The 24690-nt window shown below is 58.9% G+C and overlaps 2 protein-coding genes across 2 annotated transcripts in view; one reads left to right on the plus strand and one right to left on the minus strand.

The window, feature by feature from the left end:
- Window positions 1-24415, minus strand: part of DOCK6 (dedicator of cytokinesis 6) — a 44270-nt gene extending 19855 nt beyond the window's left edge. Inside the window, exons 1-23 of the mRNA XM_047094545.1 lie at window positions 24372-24415; window positions 23515-23579; window positions 17208-17401; window positions 16474-16649; window positions 16145-16213; window positions 15812-15941; window positions 14459-14671; window positions 12366-12451; window positions 10770-10836; window positions 10520-10669; window positions 9525-9605; window positions 9254-9407; window positions 8963-9090; window positions 8756-8849; window positions 8186-8348; window positions 5157-5274; window positions 5002-5072; window positions 4680-4818; window positions 4491-4592; window positions 3726-3812; window positions 3144-3375; window positions 2721-2882; window positions 1885-2048 (exon numbers count right to left, since the gene is read on the minus strand). Coding sequence (XP_046950501.1) covers window positions 1885-2048; window positions 2721-2882; window positions 3144-3375; window positions 3726-3812; window positions 4491-4592; window positions 4680-4818; window positions 5002-5072; window positions 5157-5274; window positions 8186-8348; window positions 8756-8849; window positions 8963-9090; window positions 9254-9407; window positions 9525-9605; window positions 10520-10669; window positions 10770-10836; window positions 12366-12451; window positions 14459-14671; window positions 15812-15941; window positions 16145-16213; window positions 16474-16649; window positions 17208-17401; window positions 23515-23579; window positions 24372-24415 — 2889 coding nt within the window. The remainder of the gene's footprint in view (window positions 1-1884; window positions 2049-2720; window positions 2883-3143; window positions 3376-3725; window positions 3813-4490; window positions 4593-4679; window positions 4819-5001; window positions 5073-5156; window positions 5275-8185; window positions 8349-8755; window positions 8850-8962; window positions 9091-9253; window positions 9408-9524; window positions 9606-10519; window positions 10670-10769; window positions 10837-12365; window positions 12452-14458; window positions 14672-15811; window positions 15942-16144; window positions 16214-16473; window positions 16650-17207; window positions 17402-23514; window positions 23580-24371) is intronic.
- On the plus strand, window positions 6351-7826 carry ANGPTL8 (angiopoietin like 8). Its single transcript, XM_047096634.1, has 4 exons — window positions 6351-6657; window positions 6853-7014; window positions 7579-7688; window positions 7799-7826. Exons 1-4 carry the CDS (start codon window positions 6361-6363, stop codon window positions 7824-7826), a joined length of 597 nt encoding a protein of 198 aa, XP_046952590.1. The 5' UTR covers window positions 6351-6360.
- Window positions 24416-24690: the final 275 nt, after the last annotated feature.

The following is a 24690-nucleotide window of genomic DNA, read 5'->3' on the forward strand; positions in this document are numbered from 1 at the left end:
GCACACCCTCCTACACCTTGTCACCTCCCAGATGGTCTCCAAGGCCCAGCTGACACCCCAGAGAACTGAGGGCATTGGGGGAGGCCCAGTTAAAGATGTTGGGAGGGGGCTGGCAGGGCCCTTGAACCCAGATTTCCAGCAGTCTCAGGAGAAGACTGTCTACAAGGTCCGTGCTGCCAGCAGCCCCCGCCTGCCTTCAGTGCAGGTTGCCTGGGTGATGGGCATGGAGCTGGAACGAGGTCTGGGGCCAAGTGTGCAGGGAAACCCCCCCTGCGGTCTGCTCTCCGTGGCCAGGGGCTCTGAGCTCGGTCCCAGCGTTCGCATGTGCCTTTTCCTCCACCCGCAACACCCACCCTTCGCTGACTGGCTCCGTCTCACCCTTCAGGTCCCGGCAAAAATGTCACCTCCCTGGAGAGGCTCCCCCCCCCACCCCACCCCCAGACCACAGAGAGGAGGAGGCTGGTGGCCTCGCTTCTGTTCGTTTCTTTTCCCCGCTTTCACACCCTGCGCTCATAGACTCGTGTGTGTGTTCGGTCGGTGTCTGTCTCCAAGGCTATCTGGCAGCGTGGGGGCCAGGCTGGGCCGAGACCTAGCCCGAGAAGATCCTGCCTGTGATGCCCTAACTCGTTCCCAGGCTCGAGACCGTGGAGCTGGACACTTTACCCGGAGTCTTTACCACATCTGAAAATTCGGAGCCCCGGGCCCAGGGCGGGCCCAGAGCTGAGGACCCAGGTCTGTCTGAAGGCAAAGCCCCTCCCCGCACCACATCCCTGGGAAGGGACAGAGTGGAGGGAGCTGCCGTCTGCCTGAAACAGGATGGGAGAGCCCAGAGGGTCAGTCCTGGCCCTTTGGCATCATTCAGGTTGCCACATCAAGGGGACAGTTGAGTCTCCTGAACAGAGTGGATTAAGGAGGACATGTACAGGCCATGCAGTGCAGGCAGTGAGGTTATAGTGGCTGGTTTTGCATACCCTTTGCATGCTATTTGCATACCGCCCGGTCCCTTCTGTCTCTGCCTGAGGCTGTGGTCTGTAGGGCAGCAAAAGGCTGGTTCAGACGACTGTGATGCCTACGACACTGACACTACAGCCCCTGAGCAAAGGCAGAAGGGGTCTGCCGCCTCCTTCAGGCAGCCCCCCTAGGTTAGTGGGCCACAGCCAGGAAGGTGGGAGGGGCTCATGCTGAGATGAGGGTCACACACGTGCAGGGGCAGGTAGGGAGGGCACCTGTCTGGGGTCGGCCCCGCAGTAAGGGGGTGCCCGTCGCAGCACAGCCTTGCTGCCTCCTGGAGCATAAGCAGAATTCACCCAGGAGTGTGAGCGGTCGATACCCTGGAGATACACGGGTGGGAGGTGGAATCCATGGGCAGAAGGTAGGGAGAGCAGCACGAAACACCAAGCGTGAACACTGCCCTGGATCATACGCGCAACCCTGGAAAACGTGTGTGCACGTCCGTGCGTGGGGTCCACGCGCATACGCTCCCTGTGCACACACGTGCGTGGAGCGCACATATATATGTGCCCCGGGCCCATACATGCGTGGGGTACGTGAGTATATGCACTCGTGCATACACGCGCATGGGGTACACGCACATACGCACCTGCTCCACTAAGCACACGCTGCTTTTTTCAAGCAGGCCAACCTCCAGCCGCCCAGCCTCGGGTCAGCCTCGGAGTATGGAGCCCAGGGCAAAGTCTGAGTCACAGCTCCCAAGCTGTGACAGCCACAGACCAGCCGTGCAGCCGCCCAGACTCAAGCTTTCGTCCACGCTGGTTGTCTGGCGTTTTCTGTCCTCTGTTCCTCTGTCAAAACTAAGATCCTCCACCCGCCCACCTGGCGGCAGTGGCCACTGAGGCTAGAGATCCTGGGGTCCCCGCACCCTACCTTGCTGGCCAGGATGCGGGAGACCTCGTCGTCCACAGAGCCAGGGGCCACGGCCAGGTCCGGGTTGCTGCTGCTGATGCTCTTAGAGCGAGCCAGGTAGAGGCTAGCGGGGCGGCCAGGGCCACGGGCCAGCGTGGCAGCCTGCACCGCCACTGGAGGGGCCCCTGAGGATGGAGGGAATATGGTCAGCCCCCTGCCCCCGATGTCCCGCGGACCCCCTGCCCCTTCCCAATCAGCCGTCTTTGGTGAGGTTGCTTTCTTTCTGAGCCTCCAGGGATCCTCACCTGTAAACGGGTATGATTATGGGTATGATAATGGCTGCCTCCTCATAGTGATTTGGGGGAGACTGAAACACACTGAGAACAGTGCCTGCACATAGGAAGTGCTCAGAGGCGTTCGTGGTTATTGCTAATTACTTAGCAAACAGAAAAGAACCCAACTTTATTGAACCCGTGTTATATGGATCACTCTACCATTTAATATTACCAGCAGCCCCATGATGGGGTTGCCCTTATGATCCTCGTTTTACAAATGGAAAACAGACCCCGAGAAGTGAAATCACTTGCCAGAGGTCACAGGGTTTGTAGGAGGCGGAGCTGGGAGTTCAAACTTGGGCAGCCTAGCTGAGCCTCTGCCTCAAGCTACTGAAGATGCTTGTTGACCGGCTGAATGAGCCACCAGTCAAGCAACAGAGACCACAACTCCTCTCTTGCAAGCTGCCCAAACCTGCCAAGGCCTGTACAGCCGCTGGGCCTTTGCACATGCCATTCCCTCTGACTGGGACGCTCTCCTCCCTGATATTTCCTGCCCCCCCAGGGCCTCCCACCAACACTTACCACTTGGGAAGTTGGGCTCGGTGCCAGGCAGTCGGAAGGCGTAGTGGACATAGGCAGCCAGCAGCGGACAGTGACCACGGGCATCCTGGGCAGCCTCTAGGCTCCGGTGGACAAGGCTGACCACATGGGCCATTGCTTCGAAGGCCCCACGACCTAGGTTCACTGCCGGGCAGAGCACAGGTCAAGTTCCAGAGCCCTGGGCCTCCTGTCTCCCCCAAGGAACCTCTTATCTCCCACCTTTCCAAGGGGTTGTGTGGCCACCAAAGGGTCACAGTCGACCTGCTCTGGGCCCGGGGGGTTGGGAGCCACTTTTCAGAAAGGAAAACTGAGGCCAGAAAGGAAGGTGAGCTATAGGAAGTCACCCGGGACCAGGGGACTGGGGGGCCCTTTTCCAGATGGGGAAACCGAGGTCTGAGGGCTCACCGATCTGGCCGCCAATGATTGGAGGCCGCACGACCAGATGCACGAGCTTGTCCAGCACGTGGTGGGAGAAAGCAACAAGTGGCTGGGGGCTGGCGAGGCGCAGTGCGGCTAGGCTGGCCCGCAGCTCCTGCTCCACGGTCCCCTCACTCAGCACAGTGTCCTTGAGGCGGAACGGGAAGGCCCCTTCCTCCAGGACGTGCACCAGAGTGAAGAACTTGTCCAGGTGAGGGTCCTGGGGGTGGGAGGAGCTGGGGTGAGCAGGGTGGGGCCAGGGCTCCATGTCGGGGAAGACCGTAGGGGGTTGCGGGGGTGCTCCGTGGGCCAAAGACCAAGGCCGGGGATCAATGAACGGACTATAAACGAGGAAAGAGAGGGGTACCGGCTGGAGGGAGGAGAGAAGGGGAGCGACCAAGGGCCAAAGCCCCAGCTGGGCTGGTCACTGGCATGGCTGAGTCAGCAGCTTCCCTGGGAGCCTGGCCTAGTTGACCGAAGTCACGTCCGTGGCCCGAGGCCAGGCCTCCCCGGTCAGCGGGAGCTGTTGCTCAACTCCAGGGCCGGACTCCTGGGTTCCCCCACCCCTACCTGGGGGTGCACAGAGGACACAGCAGTGAGCTCCACGCTGAACACGCCCTTGTGGCCGTCCACCCAGCGCATGCCCGGCAGCGCCACCTGCGGGAGGAACGCGCCAGGTGGGGACTGGCCAGCCCTCCCGCACTAATCAGCCATTGCAACACTGTGGGCAGAGCAGAGCCCCCCCGGGGGAGCAGCTGGGTCCCCTGCCCAGCCCAGGGGGGTGCAGATGGGAGGCAGCGCTATGGGGGTCCACTGAGTAGGCTGCAAGCCTGGGGTACTAACGGAGGAGCAAGGAAAGGAGGCCCGGGGTGAATATTATTGAAGGGAATGAATCAGGGAAGGGCGTATGGGCTCTTGGACTTGAAGCTCCCAGGGCATTAATGACAGCTCAAGGGTAAGTGGGAGGGTGACAGCATTCATGGGGGGGATGGGCCCTGGAGGTACTCCTGGGGTGATCGTGGTCAGGGAGGCAGGCAGGATTGCTAAAGGGGGACCGGGGCAGAAAGGCAATGGGAACAGTGAGTGCAAAGGCCACAGGGTGGGGGGTGGTAACGAGGCAAGGCTAGTGGGGGACACGGAGGGACGCACGGAGCAGGAGACACAAAAGCAGTACTGGGGGGTGACGAGGGGTCCTGGAGGTCGTCACAGAGGACAACAAGGATCCCGGGAGTACTGACGGGAAGGAAGGCAGGGCACGGATGGGGGACCATGAGACGGGAGCCTGGGGTGTCATCAGAGGACAAGGCACTGGGGGGCGGCTGCCAGGGCACGTACGTCTGGAGTGAGCACGGAGTAGCTGGGCGGGAGCTGGTCCACGGACACGGGGAGGCAGAAGGGGCCGGTCCTCAGGCGGCCGTGCTGCAGCAGCGGGATCCACTGGGGAGAGGCCAGGGGTCAGCGATGGGGCCGGCCAGAGGTGAGGCGGGCTGGGGGTGTGGGGGTGAGGGCGGGCGGGGGTCTCACAGTAAAGCCCACGGGGGTCTCCAGTGCGGTGCCCGGTCGGGGCTGGCAGCTGACGTGGTAGAAGGTGAACAGCAGGTGGTGGTTCTCGGTCACACAGGCCGGAAGGCGCAGCTTGAACTCCTCGTAGAACTCTGGGGACCTGGCAGGGGGGTCTGCTGGGGGCTGGGAGCCCCCTTGCCTTCCCCACCCCCTCCTGTGAGTGTGACCCCGGTGCCACCCGGCCCCACTGTCGGCTCCCTGCCTCCGGTTCCCCTACGAGGTCTCCTGGAGGTGGCCTGCTCCCCTCCTCTGCCCCTGTCCCCTGTCCCCTGTCCCCGCATACTTGTTGTGGTAGACCACCGGCGTGAAGGCCTCGCGGGTGAATTCGCTGCAGCTCGACTTGCCAAAGATGACCTGGGGGAGGGCGTGTGTGAGGGGCCTGCCGGGGACAGCCCACCCGGGACGCCCCGCCCTCCTCCCCCAGGCCCGGCCACTGACCGGCAGGGCCTGGCTGGGGTCCTCGCCCGCCATATACTGCACTCGCACGGCGAGGTTGCGCACGGAGCCCTGGCGGCTGCTGAAGTTGAGGCAGTGCGGGTACACGTACAGCAGGTTCCTGCGGGGGCAGGGGGGCATCAGAGGGACAGGAGAGGCCGGGCTACTGGCACAAGCCGGGCCTGGGACACACGGAGGGAGAGGGGCCACGCAGCTGGGACACTGAGGGCGGGGCGGCACCAGGCGGGAGATGTGACTGGCAGAGAGCGGGGGCCAGGTGGACACCCTTAGAGCATAGGTGGGGGGACAGTGCAGCAGAGGGTGGGGACACAGAGGGACTTTGGGGGCGCTCATGAGGCGTGGGGAGGTGCCGAGCAGGGACAGATGGGTGCTCGGGCTCAGGGTTCCAAAAAGTGGCCCAGGCAGCCACCTGGGCTGACCCACCCCTCCCTGGGCTCAGGGGCCTGACTGCCCTTCCCCCGGGAGAAGCCACTAGGGTTATGAGGCCTATCTCTCAGGTGGAGACACTGAGGCCAGAATCAGAAGTGGGGGGGGGGAGGGGGGATGAACGTTACTCCCATTTTACGGGGCGGGGGGGGGGGGGTGGTGGTGAAATAGAGGCACATGCCCCACAGTCATCCAGGGAGCAATACAGCAGTTGGCACTGCTCCGGGGCACATGTGGGTCCTGGAGCCAGGCTGTATGGCCTCGGGAGAGTCTTTGCCACACCTGTACCCTGCCCCACACCCCCAGCTTACAGCCAGGCCAGCGCAGAGCCCAGCATCACAGGCCTGCGGCAAGGGTGTGAGCAAGTCAGCTACCATAACGGCAGCAGAAAACCCATCTGGGGAAACCGTCGGCGCTAAGACGCGCATTATTATCATCTGCTTCTGCTGGCCTGTTACTGTCGTCACCCCTTCCACGGGTGGGGCAGCCGAGGCTCAGAGCTTCAGGTTCCCCCCGCGGGGCCTGGGCCTATCCTCTCCCAGTGCCCCCCAGTCCACACCTGGCCCCAAGCCCCAGCCAGCGTGATCTCAGCGTGGCCCAGCCGGACATTCGCCTGATGCAACGGTCGCGCCACCGCCAGGCCCTTGCACAACACGGGGCACGCAGCTGGCCGGTTAACGATTGACCGGGGGTTATTGGGGTGTCAGGGCATAAAAGGTGGCGGCAGTGGCGCCGTGGCCGCACCCTCAGAGCCTCAGCCATGCCCGTGCTCGCACTGTGCCTGCTGTGTGCCCTGGCCACCGAGCCCTGGCCCTCGTCTGCAGCTCCCGTGGGGAGCCTGGAGCCAGCACAACATGAGGAACTGACCCTACTCTTCCACGGGACCCTGCAGCTGGGTCAGGCCCTCAACAGCGTATACAGGACCACAGAGGCACGGCTGACAAAGGCTGGGCACAGCGTGGGCCTCTATGGCCACGCGCTGGGGCTTCTGGGGCAGGAGGTCAGCCGGGGCCGGGATGCAGCCCAGGAGCTACGCACAAGCCTGTTGGAGATGCAGGTGGGCACTGCACTTGGGGCACCGTGGGGTAGATAGGAGTTTGCAGCACAAGTGCCTAAGGTAACCGACTGTCTGGGTTTGCCCAAGATCGAGGGGGTCCCAGGAACACAGGACTTCCAGTGTTAAAATTAGGCAAGTCCCAGGCAAACAAAGACAAGTTGATCATCCTACTAACATCCACTATTTATTGATAAGATGGAAGAGGATGCCCTAAAGCTCCAAGCAGAGGCCACAGCCCAGGCTCTAGGGGAGGCGGCGCAGGGACAGCGGGCGCTGCGGGAGAGCATGCTGCGGCTGGAAGGTCAGCTGAGGGGCGCTTGGCTGGGCCATGCCCAACAAGAATTTGAGGCCTTGAAGGTAAGAGGCTCCCAGCCCTGGTGGAGCTGGGACTCTGATTTCCCAGGCAGAACTTGCTTCTGAGCCTTGAGTCCCCGAGCTATCCCCAGGTCCGTCTCCCAGTGCCATGGCCTCCAACCTATATGACCCTGGGCAAAACCCCTGTCCCCTCCCATGCCTCAGTTTCCCCATTTGCAAATAAGCGTGACAACTGACGTCTCAAAGCGGAGACGGGGACTCGATACAGACAAAACGCTCCGCACGGGACAGGGGACGTGGAAGTGACTCAATAAATGTATACGGTGAAGAGTAACTGGGTCTGTCTCTCGAGCGCCCAGTAGCTACCCAGCCCTGCCTTTTGATAACCCATAGCGTACTTATAACGATCCCATGAAGCAAGTCCCATTTCATCCCCGTTTAACAGATGGGGAAGTGGAGGCCAAAGAGTAGCAGTGAATGGCCAGGGCACACGGATACAGTCTGAGGGGCAGACGGCCCCGGGCGGCGGCGGGGGATGGAGGGGGGGCGGCGGCGGGGGATGGAGGGGGGGCGGCCCCGGCTGAGGGTTCCGTCCTGACCCCGCAGGCCCACGCTGACAAGCAGAGCCACATCGTGTGGGCCCTCACAGGCCACGTGCAGCGACAGAGGCAGGAACTAGCAGCACAGCAGCACCGGCTGCGTCAGATCCAGGAGAGGTGAGCCTGGAGGGGGCTGGACGCACAGGACAGCCTGACGGCAGGTGCGCGGGGCAGCTGGGTGGGGACCCCTTTGCCTTGGCTGAGCCTGATCTCCCCCTCCGCCCCAGACTCCACACGGCGGCGCTTCCAGCCTGAGCCTGCCTGCGTGGAACTGAGAACCAGTCACACACCGAGGGACGCTTCCTTCCGTGCCCCATGTGGCCCCTGCACAAGGAGCTGCCTGTCCACCGGGGTCGGCCAGGGTGCTTCTGGCCACGGAGCAGAGACAGAAACAGGCGGGGACACAGGCAGAGGACACGGCCCCGTCGTGGAGGGGTGGAGGCAGGACATGTGATCCTTCATGCTTACACACCGCCGCCCCCCCCCCCCCATTAAAGCGGAGTAGTGCCATCTCACTCTGCGTGTCTCTGTGCGTCTGGGAGAAAAGGTACCTTGCTTTGCAGGATGCACGGATACCCCCATTCACGTGCCCAGCTGGGCCCTGGAGGCTGTACCTGTAGCTGGTATGGGGGGCGTAGACCTCACGGGCCGGGAACTCCAAGATCTCCTTGGTGGGCCGGCCCCTGGGGTCTGGGTAGGGCTTGACATGAAGCAGCTCCGGGGAGAGGCAGAAGTGCGGGTTCTCGGGAGCCGGGGAGATGTCGATCTTGAGCTGGGCTGGGGAGGGAGTAGGGGGTTTGCACCTGCCTGGGAGCCTCCCAGCCCAGCCCCACCCTCTCCGGGCTTCGGGATCAGAGCTCTGACTTTTCCATAACGCCCCCTAGTGGCTGTCCTTCAGGTGCTAAGGCCAGCGGGCATCCTCAATTGCTGTACTTTGCCCTTGCGTTTGATCACCTCTGCCCTGGGGACCCAGGTCCCCACCGCCACCATGTCCCCCATCTGACCCACTATCTGTCTTATTATGTTTCTTGTCTATGACTCCCATTAGGGATCCCTGAAGTCAGGGATTTGTGTATCATGGTCACCGCGAGGTCCCCAGGGCCTGGCACGGCAGGTACTCAGTGTGGGTTTGTCGAGTGACTGCGTGAAAGTGACACCTCTCATTTAGGAGGTGTGGCACGCACCAGTCACGGGCCGCAGGCGCCGCAGTAGAGAGGATGGGCGTCGCATGTCAGCCAGGAACTTGAAGAGGTCCTCATCGCTGAGCCGCTCAGCTTCCTGCACGGGACAAGCCCGCGTAAACTGGGTCCCTGGGGCCTGTGCGCCCACAGTGGGGTGACAGGGGTTGTGCCTGGGCACCCCTCCCTCAGCCCCACGGCCATGACACCTGCCTGCTTAAAGAAGTTGGTGACAGTTAGCGTGGCTGGGCGGAAGCTGGAGAAGCTGCAGGTGTCATCCCCACCACTCGTCCGATCCTGGGGCCCCCGACGGCGGCGGTCAGTCCAGGCAGGTCGGCGCTCTAGGGGAAGTGGTGACAGTGATGGAGGCGGCAGAGATGAAAGAGAGGCGGGGAGGGCCCGAGAGACGCGGGGGCTCAACGTTGTACCAAGTCCAGCCAGCAGAGGGCGCATCGTCCCCTCCCCGGTAGCCCCGCCCCTGGCCCGTCAGCCCCGCCTCCTCACCTCCCTCGGAGTCCGAGTCGCGGTCCGTCTGGCCGGCGCTGCTCACGATGTTGGCCAGGTGAACGGCGGTCCAGGCGAAGGGCATGCGGTAGCGGCCCAGGCGGGTGCAGAACTGCTCGGCTGCCAGGCGCAGCTTCTCCAGCTTCTCTTTGTTCTGTGGGGAGACCCCCCCCCCAAGCCCCCAAGTGCTCAGTGCCCCAGGCCTACCGAATCCAGGATCCGCCCTGCCCGGTGACCCCTTCGCCACCCTGCTCAGCCTCCACCTGCTTACCTTGGCCGTGTCCACCTCCTTCATCACCATGTATGGCTCGCAACACTCGCTGATGTCCCCCTGCTGCAACACCTTCTCCAGCTGGGGGGCCGGCAGGGCCAGTGAGGCGCTGCTGGGACCCCAGCCTCCCACCCCATTCCCACCCACTCACCTGGACCCCTCACGGGCCCTCAGACACTCCATCCAGCTAGGACTTTTGCTCCAACACCTCCCATGGTTCCCACTGTCCTCGGGATTGAGCAAGAGTTGGCTTGCCCCGCCAGCTGCCCCTCCCCATGCTTTGAACCCACTCCAAACCCCCGTCTCCGTAACTTCCCTACGTTTATACTTTTGTTAGTATAAACAGAGGCCACTCCAAGCATGGCTGGACTCCAGTCCTAACCACCTGGAGGGTATGGGAGCCCGAACAGGTCCCTAACCCATGGTGTACTTCAGTTTCCCCATCTGTAAAATGGGGGGCCACGGCAACCCCCACTTCCTGGGGCTGTTGTAAGGATTAGAGGTGGCAAGCCCTGCGTACCCTGACCGACCATGAGCCGTGCCTGCCTGTAGGTGCTCAAATAATGCCGTTAGCGTAACCTAATAGAACGTTTTGGGGAAGGAAATTTGAGATCACTCCTAGAAACAGAAAATCTCACACAGATGTGCCAACTACGTCTTTCTTCCCCTGATAAACTGAAAAACTCCCAACTTAAAAAAAAAGTTTCAGATGTTCATCTGCACGGGCCAGGATGCCGTTTCTCCCCAGGCCGCCCACTCAAGGGTCTTGGCCTGGCTGCCACCTCTCCACGGAAGCCCTCTGTGATTTCTCCCCACCTGGGTCGTGTGAGGAGCCTCTTCTGGGCTTGCCCGGCTGCCTGTGCTTTCCCCACAACACACTCATCACCCTTCTTGATGACATGGCCATCTTCTTCCATGAGAACAGGGCCCACACTGCGTTTACCGTTATCCGGCGTTTACCATGATCACCCCCCTGGCCCAGCCCCAGCAGGCACCTTGATGACCAGGAAGATATCAGGTGAGGGGTAGGTCACGGAGAAGATGGCAGAGCGGGCCAGCGTGGAGATGGCAGGGTGGGTGCCATGAGCCCGCAGTAGCCCCTTCACAGAGTCCGAGTTCAGGTCAAAGTAGAAGTTTTCTGAGATCTGGCGACACGAAAAGCAGTGGGCCACCACCTCCAGGAAGCCCACTGCGGTGCAACAAGGAGGAGGGTCGGGGTAGGAATGGGAAGAAAGGGGCTCCTACCTTCTTTTTCTCCCGCACATCATACAGGGCCAAGATGCCAAAGATGGGCTCAATTTCGATTTCAAACCTACGGTGAACGGGGACTCTCTGGCAGAGGCTGTCCCTAATACTTGTACCGTCCACACACCCCAGTCCCTCTTGAGACCCGGCCCAGCCTTGGTGCATCGTGGTGGGGGGCATCTAATTTCCACTGGGCCACAAAGAATTGCTGCTTACGGGCTTCCAGGAAAAGCCTGTCCCATTTTGCAAATAGGGAAACTGAGGCATTAAGCCCCCCCCCCCCCAGTAACTCACACAGAGCCCTTCCCCCGAAAATATGGCCCTTGTTCAGATGGGATGGAGGAAGCTTTTGCCACGAGAGTGCCCCTCATCGTGAAATTCTCACCTCCTGGGCCTCGCTGTGCCCCCCTCTCTGGGGTGTCCTCAGCCACCGTGGGCTGAGCTCCCACTTTGCTTGCCTGCACCGTCCCTGTAACACCGTCCCGTCTTATTCTGCCCTGCTGGCCCCCACTCACCATGCGAGCCCTAAGGAAGCATTTTAAAACTTAAAATGTGAGGGACGCCTGGGTGACTCAGCCGGTTAAGCGTCTGACTTCGGCTCAGGTCATGATCTCACAGATCGTGAGTTCGAGCCCCGCGTCGCGCTCTGTGCTGACAGCTCAGAGCCTGGAGCCTGCTTCGGATTCTGTGTCTCCCTCTCTCTCCGCCCCTTCCCCACTCACACTCTGTCTCTCTCTCTCGAAAAATAAACATTAAAAAAAAAAAAAAACACCTCAAAATTTGAGGCTCCCCAGTGTGCTGAAAACAAAATCCTACAGGGCTCCGTCCCGCCCACCTCTTGGCCTCATTTTTTCCCCTCTCCAGACATCTCCCAGCCTTTGGGTGTGCCCTGTCCTCCCACCCAGAGGGCCCTGTATGGTCATCCCACGGTTACAAGGTCCTGGATACGGTAGGTAGTGTTTGTTGAATGACTGGATATTCAAAGAGCTGGTTCCCAACCCTACTGCTTGGGACGGGCCTCAGGCCACACCAGGGCCTCCCTTTCCTGCCCCCATCCAGGCAGGAACTCAGGGTGGGGAGGGGCAGTGCTGGGCTTAGGTCCAAGGCCACATCCTGTTCAGCTCAATTCCCACGCACTCTGGCTGCTTCCCGGGGGGGGGCTGATGCGGAGGGGGCCTCGGTCAGCTAGAAGTCAGGTCCAGGGTCACCAGCGCCCCCTCCGGCCTGGGTCCTGGCAGAGCCAGTACCAGATTCTGGCCTCCTAAGTCATGTGATCTCGGGCACAGTGACTTCCACCCTGTGCCTCGGTTTCCCCACCTGCGCCTACCTCACAAGGTTGTGGTGAAGATTGGAGGTCGTACGTGTGCAGGGCTGAGAACGCAGCCCGGCACATAGTTGGCGCTTAAGGACCCGGTGGCTTTGAATAACGAGAAAAGGAAGTCATTTCCCACCTCAAAGCGCACGGATGACCTCACGGGTCCCAGGGCCGCACACGGTAACAGCCTGGCTTGAGTAGTGGGCCCCAAGTGTGTGCCCGCACCATACCCCACGTGGGGCCTCGCGGGTCTGGAGGGAGGCGTGGGTCAGCACACTTACTTCAGCGACAGACACTTGACCAAGATCCTCTGTCCGAAGTGCTCACGGGGCGGCTCGGGGCGGCTGCAGCGTTCCACGGCCTCATCCTGCCAAGAACCGGGGAGGGCAGCTGGGACACATCCGTTACGAAGGGCTTGGAACGCGGGGCCCGAGGCCAGCTCTGCCCCCCGACCTGACTTAAGTTTCTTTCAGTTCCTGTCTCTGTGCTTTGGCACATCCCATTGCCCCAGGCTGGAACCCCCTTCTTCTCCCCTCCTTGTCATCATCCAGGTGGCTTAGCGGGCACTTCCTCCCTGATCCCTGAGGCCTGAGCAGGGACCTCGTCCAGGTGTTCACAATGTCACATGGCCGGGACCCAGAGGGCCACGTGAGGGCCAATTACCGGCGACTCATCATGACATTACTCCATCTGGGTTGCAATTTCTTGGTAGGAGGGTCTCTCCTCCACAGGGCAGGGACAGAGTCTACCCTGTTCATGGCTGTACCTCCAGGACTTGCCATTCGTGTCGGTCAAGCAAATACAGAAGTATACAGTAGGCACCTCCTCAAAGTTGGTTGGATAAACATAGACATATACAGAAAACATTAGATTTCTGGGCATTCACAGGGGTATATACTAGGCTCCCGACAAATACTGCTGAATAAACATAGGAGTATACAGTAAGCACTTGATAAATGGCTGAATGAAAACACAGGTGTCTACACTAGGTTCCCAATAAAAGTTAGTTGGTAGGGGCTGGCTCGGTCAGTGCAGATGTGACTCTTAGCCTCAGGGAGGCGAGTTCGAGCCCTGAGTTGGGCACAGAGATTATTTAAAAAAAAAAAAAAAAAAAGTCGGTCGGATAAATACAGGTACTGGAGACATATTAATTGCTGAAATGCTGTTTGATTAAATAAAGGACTATAGTGGCACCTGGTGGCTCAGTCCGTTGAGCGTCCGACTTCGGCTCAGGTCAGGATCTCACGGTTCGTGGATTCGAGCCCCGAGTTAGGCTCTGTGTTGACAGCTCAGAGCCTGGAGCCTGCTTCGGATTCTGTGTCTGCCCCTCTCTCTGCCCCTCCCTGGCTCACACGTGCACACACGCACGTTCTCTATCTCTCTCCAAAATGGGTAAACATTAAAAAAAAATTTTTGTAAATAAAGGACTATACAATAGGTATACAATTAACATTGGTTGAATAGAGAGGTATATAGTAAGTGCCCAATAAATGCTGGGTGGATAAATAAAGGAGTATATATACAATAAAAGCCACTGAATAAAAATACACGGTATACACTAGGTGCCCAATAAATGTTAGCTGGATATAGTCATATATAGTAGGTGCTCAATAAATACCAGTTTGATTAAATTGTTTTTTTTTAATTTTAATTATTTTTGAGAGACAGAGCATGAGAAGGGGAGAGAGGCAAAGGAAAGAGAGAGAACCTTTAAAAAAAAACCTTTTTTTAAATGTTTTATTTATTTTTGAGAGACAGAGTGTGAGTGGGGAAGGGGAGAGAGGGAGAGAGGGAAAGAAGGAAAAAGGGAGAGAGAGAGAGAGAGAGAGAGAGAGAGAGACGCCGAATCAGAAGCAGGCTCCAGGCTCCAAGCTGTCAGCACAGAGCCCGATGCGGGGCTTAAACTCATGGACCGCAAGATCATGATCTGAGCCGAGATTGGACACTTAACTAACTGAGCCACCCAGGTGCCCCCGAGAGAGACAGAATCTTCAGTGGCCTCCATGCTCAGCACAGAGCCCAACATGGGGCTCAATCCCACGATCATGACCTGAGCCCAAATCAAGAGTCAGACACTCAACGGACTGAGCCACCCGGGCACCCCAATTAGACTGTTTGACTAAAGAGAAGGCTATACAGCGGCATATATTAAGTATTGGTTGAATGAATATAGGAGTCTATGGTAGGTGTCCAATAAATGCTGGCTGGATAAATATAAGGGCACGTAGTAGGCATCCAATAAAAGGAACCGAATTTAAAAACACGGGGGTATACAGTAGGCAACCAGAGAACGTCGGTGGGATACCAACATACCACATAGGGTCAGTCGCATGGGTACTGGCCTCGGGGCCCGTGTGGGCCTGTGGGCACCCACCTCATCGGGTGCTGGGTAGAGGGCCAGCAGGGCGCGGGGCCGGTGCTGTCGCCGCAAGGCCTCGTTCCGCCGGTCCACATCTTCAGGGGCTGTGCGTTCCAGCAGCGAGGGCAGCAATGAGTCAGCTGCCAAGTTCCTCAGGTCGAAGATGCCAGAGGCCCCACTGCTTCGAGGGGTGTCATCCAGGGAGCCCGAGGAGTGCCGGGGGTCATCCTGCCAGGGGAGAACGCACAAGCACTGAGCGCCAGCTGGATGCACCCCCACCCCACTCAGAGGCGTCCCCATGCCCAATCAACGGATGGGAAAGCTGAGGGTCACGGGGTGGGGTTACCACTACAAGGGTCACTGTGAGGCTTTGCTAAGCCTCTTTCTAGAACCTTCTGCCCCTCCTTTACCATTGTTGGAGGAGGCTACTCCTAAGCTTACGTACTCATCTGGCCAATCAGAACACGACATCTGCCGGCCCCAGGGATTGGCGGCAAAGTAAGGCCATGTCTGGGTTGGGCCAATGAGAGCCTTCCGTGATGCTTTGCTCACTGTTGTCAGGGGAGGGAGAGGTCTTCCCATTGGAGCTGTCACTGGCTCAGGGCCCTGCCTCACCTCCTAGACTCGGTTGTGGTCAGAGCCAGACTACCCTGGTTCAAATTCCCACTCAGTTCTGTGACCCTGTGTCCCTGAACCCCACTCAAAGGCCCTCAGTTTCCCCACCTACATCTAAAACTAGTAACAATGGAAACGATAACGATAATTCTTGGTAGGATTATCGTTGGCATAAAGTAGGAGCCCAGTGAATATTGGTTGACAAAATTTCGGCTCAAGACCCACTAGGCCAGTGACATTCTCCTAATCACCGCGCTGTGCCTCGGTTTCTTCCTTTCTTTCTCTTTTTTTAAAAAAAATATTTATTTTTGAGAAAGAAACACAGAGCGTGAGCGAGAGAGGGGCAGAGAGAGGGAGACACAGAATCAGAAACAGGCTCCAGGCTCTGAGCTGTCAGCACAGGGCCCGACGCGGGGCTCGAACTCACGAACCGCGAGATCACGACCTGAGCCGAAGTCGGACGCTTAACCGACTGAGCCGCCCAGGCGCCCCTGGGCCTCGGTTTCTTATCGGCAAAACGGGTGTTGCCCTGCCTCACGGGATGAAAGATGAGGACCAGTAGAAAGTATTTAGTACACACTAAGCACTTAATACATGTTTGTAATTATTACCCTTAACTTTTAACCCACGGGGCTGATACGTTTCCTTTTGGAGTCGAGACTGTTTGGGTCACTTCCCATCACATGGGACTGACAGCTGGGGCCTAGAGCTCACACACACCCCTAAGGTGACCCCTGCCCGGGGCTCCCTCACCGAGTCCTCTGGGCCGGACCTCTCATCCCCAGAAGTGTCCTGCTCAAAGACCTGGCGGGTGAGGCCCTTTTGCCGCTCTCGCTGCGTCTCTGTGGTGATGGGGCTGAACGCTGCACTCAGATGCTGGTACCTGGGAGGAGGTAGGGCTGGGTGGGTAGCAGGGAGAAGGGCACACCCACCCTGCAATACACCAGAGAAGATCCACCGGAGAAGTCTGGCCGTCCTTGTGGGGACAGCGGCCAACAAACAGGAGGACTAGTCCAACGGGCTCTCCTGGGCTCAGACCGGGCCTCTTGACCCTCTCCCCCGAGCTGCCCCCCAAGCCGGACCCACCTCCTGTGGGCGATGATCCAATCCTCTGTGTACATCTCCACCGCGGCCCTCACCTGGGCATCCAGCTTTCTGCACAAAATATAATCAGGGTAAACAGAGGCAGGGCACAGTGTTAATCCTTCCAGTGGCCTGAGGTGGGTCCTACCCCCCTGCCTGTTATAGAGAAGTGGAGACAGAAGCTCAGAGAGGGAGGGTACCTCACCCAAGGCCACACAGCCGAGCCAGGAGTTGAACTTGGGGCCATTGGAGCTTGACGGAAAGGGGGCGCTGATGAGGGGCATGGAGGCAGAACTGAGTTACAGACAAGGAGGGCCTGGCGCCGAACGCACCCATCCTCGGGGGTCCCGGGCTCCGTGGTCCGGCATTCCCGGGGCTGTAACAGCAGCTCGAGGTCATCAGCTGGAAACTCGGCCAGGTCCCGGAGGGGCCCGGGTTCGGCATCTGGAGGCCGGCTCAGGAGCACATCCTCGAAGTCCAGGGGCTCAATGACTTCAGTCAGTGGGACCTGGGTTGGAGCAGAGTGGCTGTGGCCCCCGCCCTGGGGGCTGAGAGTGGGGGGTGAGCGTGGGCTTGGGCTCGGGTAAGAGGGCGGTGGGAGCCATAGAGAGTGTTGGAGCTGTGAGGAGCCAAGGAGGACAGTGACCTCAGAGTCTCTACCCGCATCCCAGAGCGGCCTGCCCCGCCCCTCTTTCCAGGCAGGAAATCACACCCTGTGCCCGGAGGGGCAGGGCTCTGCTGGAAGGAAAGGCACGTGGGCTGCAGCAAAGAAAGACAATTCCTAAGGCTCCCTCCCTCTCCCAGCAGCTGGAAGTACCTCCCATCCCCCAACCCCCGCCCGGTCCCCATCTGGGTGGTCCAGGCAGCAGGAGGTGGGGCGACCTCAGGGTGACCACCCACGGGGCCGCAGCGAGGGGACTACCCTCCCCACTCACAGAGAAAGAGAGTGGGGACAGTCCCTCCGGGCACTAGTGGGAGGGGCGGGTGTGACCAAGGCCCGGCAGAGGGGGTTCCCCACGTCGGCCAGAGAGCAGGGTCCTGGAGGGGTCACCTCCCAAACACGTACCCCCAGGGAGCCGCTGCTGCGTCTGCTGGAGTGGGGGGAGCCACTGCGCTCCCGGGACACCTGCTTCCGTACCTCCGCAGCCACCGTCCTGCGGGGACAGAAGGGGGCCACTGGGGACACGAGCACTTGGGCAGTGGGGCCCGGAGAACTCCACTTCGGGCCAATAAATCCCTTCTCCGAGACAAAAATCCAGACTGTGGAAGGGAAAAACCAGGCCCCGGACCAGGAGAATCTAGGCTTCAGAATCCACGGATCTCAGCCCAGAGGTCCCAGGACCACCCCCAAGCTGGGCCTGGGGCCCTCCCAACCCCCACTAAGCACAGATGGAAGGAATTGCTCCCGGCAGAGCATGAGGGTCACAGATCCTTCTCTATCCCTGGCACCCACCAAGGGTCTAAGTCCTGGCTGGCCGGCTCCCTGGTCCCCAACCTCCGCTCCCTCATCTGGGGGACCCGCGTCCACCCTGCCTCCCATCCAGAATATGTGCCCCGTCCCACCCTTGCTGTGGGGCTTTGGACAAGTTACTCCTGCCTCTGAGCCTCAGTTTATCCATCTGTACCTGAAGGGACCTCACAAGGCTGCTGTGCAGAGCCGAGCAGGGGGCTCGGCATTCAGGGGTCACTCTGTACCTCATTGTCAGGGAGTCGGACACAACGCTGAGCATGTGTCAAGAGGCCAGGAGGACCCGCAGGGCACACGCAGGAACCAAGGTCCATGCAGTGGCCTTCTTGGGCCACCTGTATCTGTGCCGGCCTTCACAGACAGGGAGGATAGGGTGAAGAGGGAAGACCCACGGGGGAGGGGGCCAGCACAGGAATCTGGGACTTGGTGGGGCCGGGGTCCCCCAGGCACTCAATTCCTTCAGCTGAGCTTAGAAGGAGGGGAAGGAGAGAGAGCCACACAGTTATCTGCGGAAGAACATTCCAGGCAAAAGGTACGGTAAGTACAAAGACTCTAAGCTGGGCTGTGAGATCCTAGACCCCTGGTCCCCCCGGGGTCTCTATGAAGGCAGGACGAGGGCTACGTGTCCCCAGCAACAGCCCCGCATATAGTAGCTACTCAATAAATATTTTAAAACGTTAAGCTATGTATTTTTGAGAGACGGAGGGAGAGAGAGCACAAGGCGGGGAGTGGCAGAGAGGGGCACACAGAATCTGAAGTAGGCTCCAGGCTCCCAGGTGTCAATGCAGAGCCCAACACGGGGCTCAAACCCACGAACCGCGAGATCATAACCTGAGCCGAAGTCAGACGCCTAACTGGCTGAGACACCCAGGCGCCCCTCAATAAATTTTTCTTGGTGAAATGAGTGAATCCCTCCCAATCTTCCCCCTGGTCCAACTTGACTGAACCCACTGTTAGAAGCCGCAGACATTTGAGCTGTGTGGCTTTGGGCTGCTGGACACCCTTTCTGGGCCTCAATCCCTCTTAAAATTGAGAAGGCAATTGCCTGGGTGTTTGGGCCTTACTCCCTTCTATTTTCCACTTTTCTGTGTGCCGGGGAGTTTTCCCAATAAAAAGTTATACCCCCAAAAAAGCACGATGCTGGGGCGCCTGGGTGCCTCAGTCCATTAAGTGTCCGACTTTGGCTCAGGTCACCATCTCACAGTTCGTGAGTTCGAGCCCCGCGTCAGGCTCTGTGCTGACAGCTCGGAGCCTGGAGCCTGCTTCAGATTCTGTGTCTCCCTCTCTCTCTGCCCCTCCCCTGCTCGCGCGCTCTCTCCCTCTCAAACACAAATAAAATAAAAACATTTTTAAAAATACAGAAATAGAAATTTTAAAAAAGCACTATGCCGATTGCCAACCTATGGCCCATGGGCCACCGATGAAATGGATGCGTGCAGTGGGGCTCAGGTAAGACAGGTGGGGGCGCGGGTCATCTGGAAGCCTCTGAATTCAAATCCGTGTAGGTCAAACAAACTTGACCGTGACCCTGATCCAACATGGGGGCCTCCAGTGGAGACCTCAGCCTCACTCCTCTGTCTCCGCGTTCTATTTGTTTTCTTTGTTAATGGTCCCAGAGTCTTGCTTCTGCTGGTTGGGGTTTAGGGGGAGATGATGGAGGATCTTCTAGGAAATTCAAAGGTTGTGCAAAATGAGGTACGGGCCCTCAAGTTCCCAACGTTGGGGCTGCCTCTTCTGGAAGCCTGGGCACACAGGGTCTTGGGGGATGATTTATGAAAGACGCCAGGACAGGGCACCGGTCTGTGCCCTGGTCCCAGATGTTCAACAGCTGTTACCCCAGAGCAGGGAGAGGGGAGGAGGGAGGGCGGGGCCACTTCATTTTGTCTTTGGCCCTGGAGAGATGTCCCCAGAGTGGAAAAAAGGCCAGGTCCTCAACACCGTGGCCCAGGAGCCAGTTTCCTGTGTCACAGGGCTCTGCGCTTGGGAGCTGGGCAAGCATGGACGGGTGGCACCCCCTCTCTGGACCTCTGGGCTCAGGACAGTACCCACACCTTAATGAACTGTTCTGAGTGTAGGGCTTGGCACACAGTAAGTGCTCAATTAGGGCTTGCTGTAAGCATGTTGCCTCGAAAGGATCCCGAGAAACTGGAATCTCTGGACCTTCTTTTTATGCCAAAAGGGGGGGAGGCTCAGAGAGGGGTGGTAAGGCGCTCAGGGTCACACAGCAGGTGGCCAGGATCAAACCCCTGGGGGCCAGAGGGCAGAGTCTATGCCCTCCAGCATCTGCCATTCCACGTGGCCTGTGATGGGGAGCAGGGCCGAGAACAGGGGCTCAACCTGCCTCTTCCATGTCCACACTCGCCCCCACAGTGGTCCCACCCAGCCTCCGGGTTTCAGCACCATCTAAACAATGACAATCCTCGAGTCCCTTCGGTGGGATACCTGCCTCCTTTGCATGCCCTCGCGGGGTCCTGCAGGCACGCGCCATCACCGTAACCCTGCCTTCCCAGCATCCTCCTGTCTCCCTAAGGGCAGCCCCGCCCTCTGGGGTGCTCAGGACCCGCACCTGGGAGGCACCCCCAGTGCCCCTCTCTTTCTCATCCCCACATCAGATCTGCTTCAGACGCCCCCGTGGAGCACATTTTTAAAAAGGAGGCAAGACGTTGAGCTGACTGGGGTGGTTTTTCTCAGGAAGGGATTCCAGAATTGCAATGGCAAAAAATGTCAAGATCAGGTGGTGGGTTACAGCCGCCGGTGAGATAAATCCTCCAACGGGGAAAATCGACGACCCTATGTGACACTGTAGAGACGCTCAGAGGGGAAAGGGTAAGCAGTGGCGTCACTGGGAAATTCATGAGAGACAGTGGACCTCACCGCAGGGCTGGCCAGATTAACAGAAGTCTAGCCTCACCGGGGAGGAGGATAAAACCAGAACCAAGAACGGCATAAGCCTCTGACGTTACGTGTTCCCACCTGTGTGAAAAGCGAGAGAATAGGGGTGCCCGCGTGGCTCAGTCGGTTACGCATCCGACCCTTGATTTTGGCTCGGGTCGTGATCTCGAGGTTCGTGAGTTCAAGCCCCATGTCGGGTTCTGCACTGACAGTGCGGAGCCTGCTTGGGATTCCCTTTTTCTACCCTTCCCCCGCTCTCTCTCTTTCTCAAAATAAACCAAACTTAAAAAAGAAAAAGACTTGGGGCGCCTGGGTGGCGCAGTCGGTTAAGCGTCCGACTTCAGCCAGGTCACGATCTCGCGGTCCGTGAGTGCGAGCCCCGCGTCGGGCTCTGGGCTGATGGCTCAGAGCCTGGAGCCTGTTTCCGATTCTGTGTCTCCCTCTCTCTCTGCCCCTCCCCCGTTCATGCTCTGTCTCTCTCTGTCCCAAAAATAAATAAACGTTGAAAAAAAAAAATTTAAAAAAATAAACTTTGCACTTTTCTAGATGCATGTCAAATGTCATGATTTTTTCTAAAGGTAAAAAAATACCAATATATGCACGTGCTCACGTGCTCTACAATATTGTAGACATATTTGGGGACAGGGGTGGGAGGGAGCCATTTCCTTGAACTCCCAAAGACCCCTCTGGAATTTTCAACGCGTGTCTCATTGCCCTCCAACAAATCACTATTTCGAGAGTGACCTAACCGCTTTGAGTCCAGCCTGCAACAGTTAAACCCACGGGGAGCCCGGGTGGCTCAGTCGGTGGAGCATGATTTCAGCTCAGGTCACGATCCCAGGGTCGTGGGATCAAGCCCAACGACGGGCTCCGCACCGCGTTTGGGGCACCTCGGTGGCTTAGTTGGTTAAGCATGCAACTTCAGCCCAAGTCATGATCTCATCATGATTCATGGGTTTGAGCCCCGCATCCAGCTTTGCACTGACAGCACAGACCCCGCTTCAGATTCTGTCTCCCTCTCTCTCTGCCCCTCCCTCACTCGTGCTCTCTCTCAAAAATAAACGTTTTTGAAAAGTGTAAAAAAAAAAAAAAAGATTCTCTCTCTCCCTCTTTTTCTGCCCCTTCCCCACTCGCTTGGGTGTGGGTATGCACTCCCTCTCTCAAAAAATAAATATAATGAATTAATTGATCTTGAGGTCATGAGCTCACTGTTCGTGAGATCGAGCCCCACGTCGGGCTCTGTGCTGACAGCCGAGCCCCCTTATGATTCTTTCCCTCTCTCTCTCTCTCTCTCTCTCTTTTTTTTTTTTTTTTAATTTTTTTTTTCAACGTTTATTCATTTTTGGGACAGAGAGAGACAGAGCATGAACGGGGGAGGGGCAGAGAGAGAGGGAGACACAGAATCCAAGGCAGGCTCCAGGCTCCGAGCCATCAGCCCAGAGCCCGACGCGGGGCTCGAACTCACAGACCGCGAGATCGTGACCTGGCTGAAGTCGGACGCTTAACCGACTGCGCCACCCAGGCGCCCCTCTCTCTCTCAAATTAAATACACTTTAATTAATTAATTAAAAAAAGAATACTAAAAAAAAACTAGCTACACCTATGTCAACAGGCTCTGGTGACAATACAAGTGGCATTCCCGAAGGGACCAGCATACAATAAATATATTGTAAGTGCCGGCCATTACCACCGTTCCATATCGTATTTTACTTTAAACAGTACAAGTGAAAAAACAAACAAGTTATATTGTGCGCAATAGCGTCTGTCCACATTATTTACATGTATAAGAATTTATGGTTTTACGTTATCTCCCCAAACTCTTTTCTTTAAGAATCTGTTCATTGGGGGGCGCCTGGGTGGCGCAGTCGGTTAAGCGTCCGACTTCAGCCAGGTCACGATCTCGCGGTCCGTGAGTTCGAGCCCCGCGTCGGGCTCTGGGCTGATGGCTCGGAGCCTGGAGCCTGTTTCCGATTCTGTGTCTCCCTCTCTCTCTGCCCCTCCCCCGTTCATGCTCTGTCTCTCTCTGTCCCAAAAATAAATAAAAAACGTTGAAAAAAAAAAGAACCTGTTCATTAGGAAACTGGGGGACTGTTTAATATTCGGGTTAACACGGCACTGCGGAGTGAATGACTGAATGAATGAATGAATGAACAGATGAAAAGAGGTCCAGGTCTGAGCAAGTGGACCCCGGTGTCCACTAGGCTGCAATGGAGACCCTGTCGGAGGATGACTGGAAGCCTTGAGCCATTTGCTTGCGGTTCCCTGGGGCCCCAGGATCATTCTCTGCTCTTCTTACCCTGGGCTCTACAGTGTCCGTTCCCCAGGACTTCTCTCATTTATTTGAGTGGAAGCCCGGACCCAAGGACAGAGACTGCGTGGCAAAGAAATGGGTTCGGAGATGCCAAAGGTCCAACACAGACAGACAATTCAGGAACATGAAGCTAGCAGAACACAAAAATCGCCTGACCACTATGCTCCTGACACATGGCTACCCCCTTCAGAACGCTTCGTGACTTCCACCCCGCTCAGGATACAAGTTAAAGTCCTCGCCACAATCCACGAGCTGCAAGATCTGCTCCCGCTGTCCCCTTCCTTACTCAGCTCCAGACTGGCTGCCCTCCTCAGATGATCTATAAATACACTATGCCTGCTCCTGCCTCCGGGCCTTTGCACTTGCTTTCTTGTGTTCGGATTGCATTTCCCCCACGTTTGGGCACGGCCACTTCCCTCACCTTCAGATCTCTGCCTCCCTCACCTTCAGATCTTTGCTGCAATGTTCCCTTATCACCCCAGCCTTCCTGACCCGCCTCCCAGGTCTAAAATGGCTCCCATCCTCTTCATCTCCTTTCCCTCCTTTCCCTGCCTCGTCGGTCCCCACAGCGCTTATCATTAACATACAATCTATTTTATCGTGCTACCCCTCCATCTATCCCACTGCATCTGCCCCCCCAGGGTGGGATCTTTTCTTGTGTCTCCATCACGCCAGCTCTGGACCCACAGGGTGCCCTTTCACTTGGGCGTGGCCAAGACAGGTCCCCTGTGGAAAGGACCCCGGGGCAGTCTCTGATCTCTGACTGGCTATGGAGGCAAAGAGGGGGAGCAGCTCTTCAGCCCCAGTCTCCCCTCCCCCCTCGCAGGCTGAGTCTCACAATCTCCAGTGGCCACGGAAATGGATCCCCCAGCGCCTGGCGCCCGTCCCCTCCCCCGTCTGCCCACCAGCTGGTTCGGTCCCCAGCCCCCACTCCCTCCATTCAATCACCCATCCATTCCCAGCGCGTCCAGCCGGTGCTGGGAGAGCCTGAAGCAGGGCTGGGGGCGGGGGGGACATCCACAGCTGTCCCCCGCTCCCCAGACAGCTGGGCACGGGACGCTGACAGTGGGAGAAGAGCACGGGAAACTTCCCGAGGGGCCTCCAAGGCCTCCAAGAGCACCATCCCCGTTCCCAAACCCCGGCGCCCGGAGCATCCCCACCCCACGCCAGTCGCACGAGGGTGGGTCGCAAAGGTCCCTCCCGCTCCCACGCCCGGGGACTCAGAGACCCGGGAAGGTCTAGACGGGGAGGGGCGCGGAGGGCTCCCGTGACACGCTTTCCCTGCGCCGCCTCCTCCAGGAAGGCCCCCCGGACACGCCCCCACGCGTCCCCCCCCGGCTCCCAGGGCGGCCCTCGGCTCAGCCGCCATCGCAGCCGCAGCCCCGCCGCGGCCCCGGAGGGACCCCCGCCGCCCCCCTCCCGCCTCCCGCCGCCCCCCGCCCCACCCCGTCCCCGGCCGGAGGGAGCGGGTCGGACTCGGCCAAGGCCGAAGGGGCTTGAATGGGGGGGCGCCGGGCCGGGGAGGGCGGGGCTCGGACACGTGCGGGCGGCCGAGCTACCTGTTGATCTTGTGCGCGAAGGCGCGGCGCTCGGCGGCCGCCATGGCGCCGCGCGCGTCCCGCCGCCGCCGCCACCGCCGAGCGCACCGTCCCCGCCGCCACCGCCGCCACCGCCGCCGCCGCCGCCGCCTCCCGGTTCTGGGCTGCCCGGGCTGGGCGGGGCCGGGGCCGGAGGCGGGGCCCTTCCGGGTGTGCCGGGCGGCTCCGTGCTGCCCCTGCCGGCCGGAGGGGCGCCGGGGCCCCAGGCCGCCTCCGCGCCCTGGGGGCTGAGTTGGGGAAACTGAGGCTCTCAAGGGCGCAGGGAGGGAGAGACTCCGGG

The sequence above is a fragment of the Lynx rufus genome, unplaced genomic scaffold, assembly GCF_022079265.1.
Source record: "Lynx rufus isolate CCGP_SWC_20201006 ecotype Redwood Valley unplaced genomic scaffold, mLynRuf1.p SCAF_4, whole genome shotgun sequence".
Taxonomy (NCBI): domain Eukaryota; kingdom Metazoa; phylum Chordata; class Mammalia; order Carnivora; family Felidae; genus Lynx; species Lynx rufus.

Excerpts from the sequence above, each read along its gene's own strand:
- ANGPTL8 (XM_047096634.1), top strand. The coding sequence starts at position 6,361 with ATGCCCGTGCTCGCACTGTGCCTGCTGTGTGCCCTGGCCACCGAGCCC. Across the intron at positions 6,658-6,852 it reads CAAGCCTGTTGGAGATGCAG|ATGGAAGAGGATGCCCTAAA; the intron begins GTGGGCACTGCA and ends TTTATTGATAAG. Across the intron at positions 7,015-7,578 it reads AAGAATTTGAGGCCTTGAAG|GCCCACGCTGACAAGCAGAG; the intron begins GTAAGAGGCTCC and ends CTGACCCCGCAG.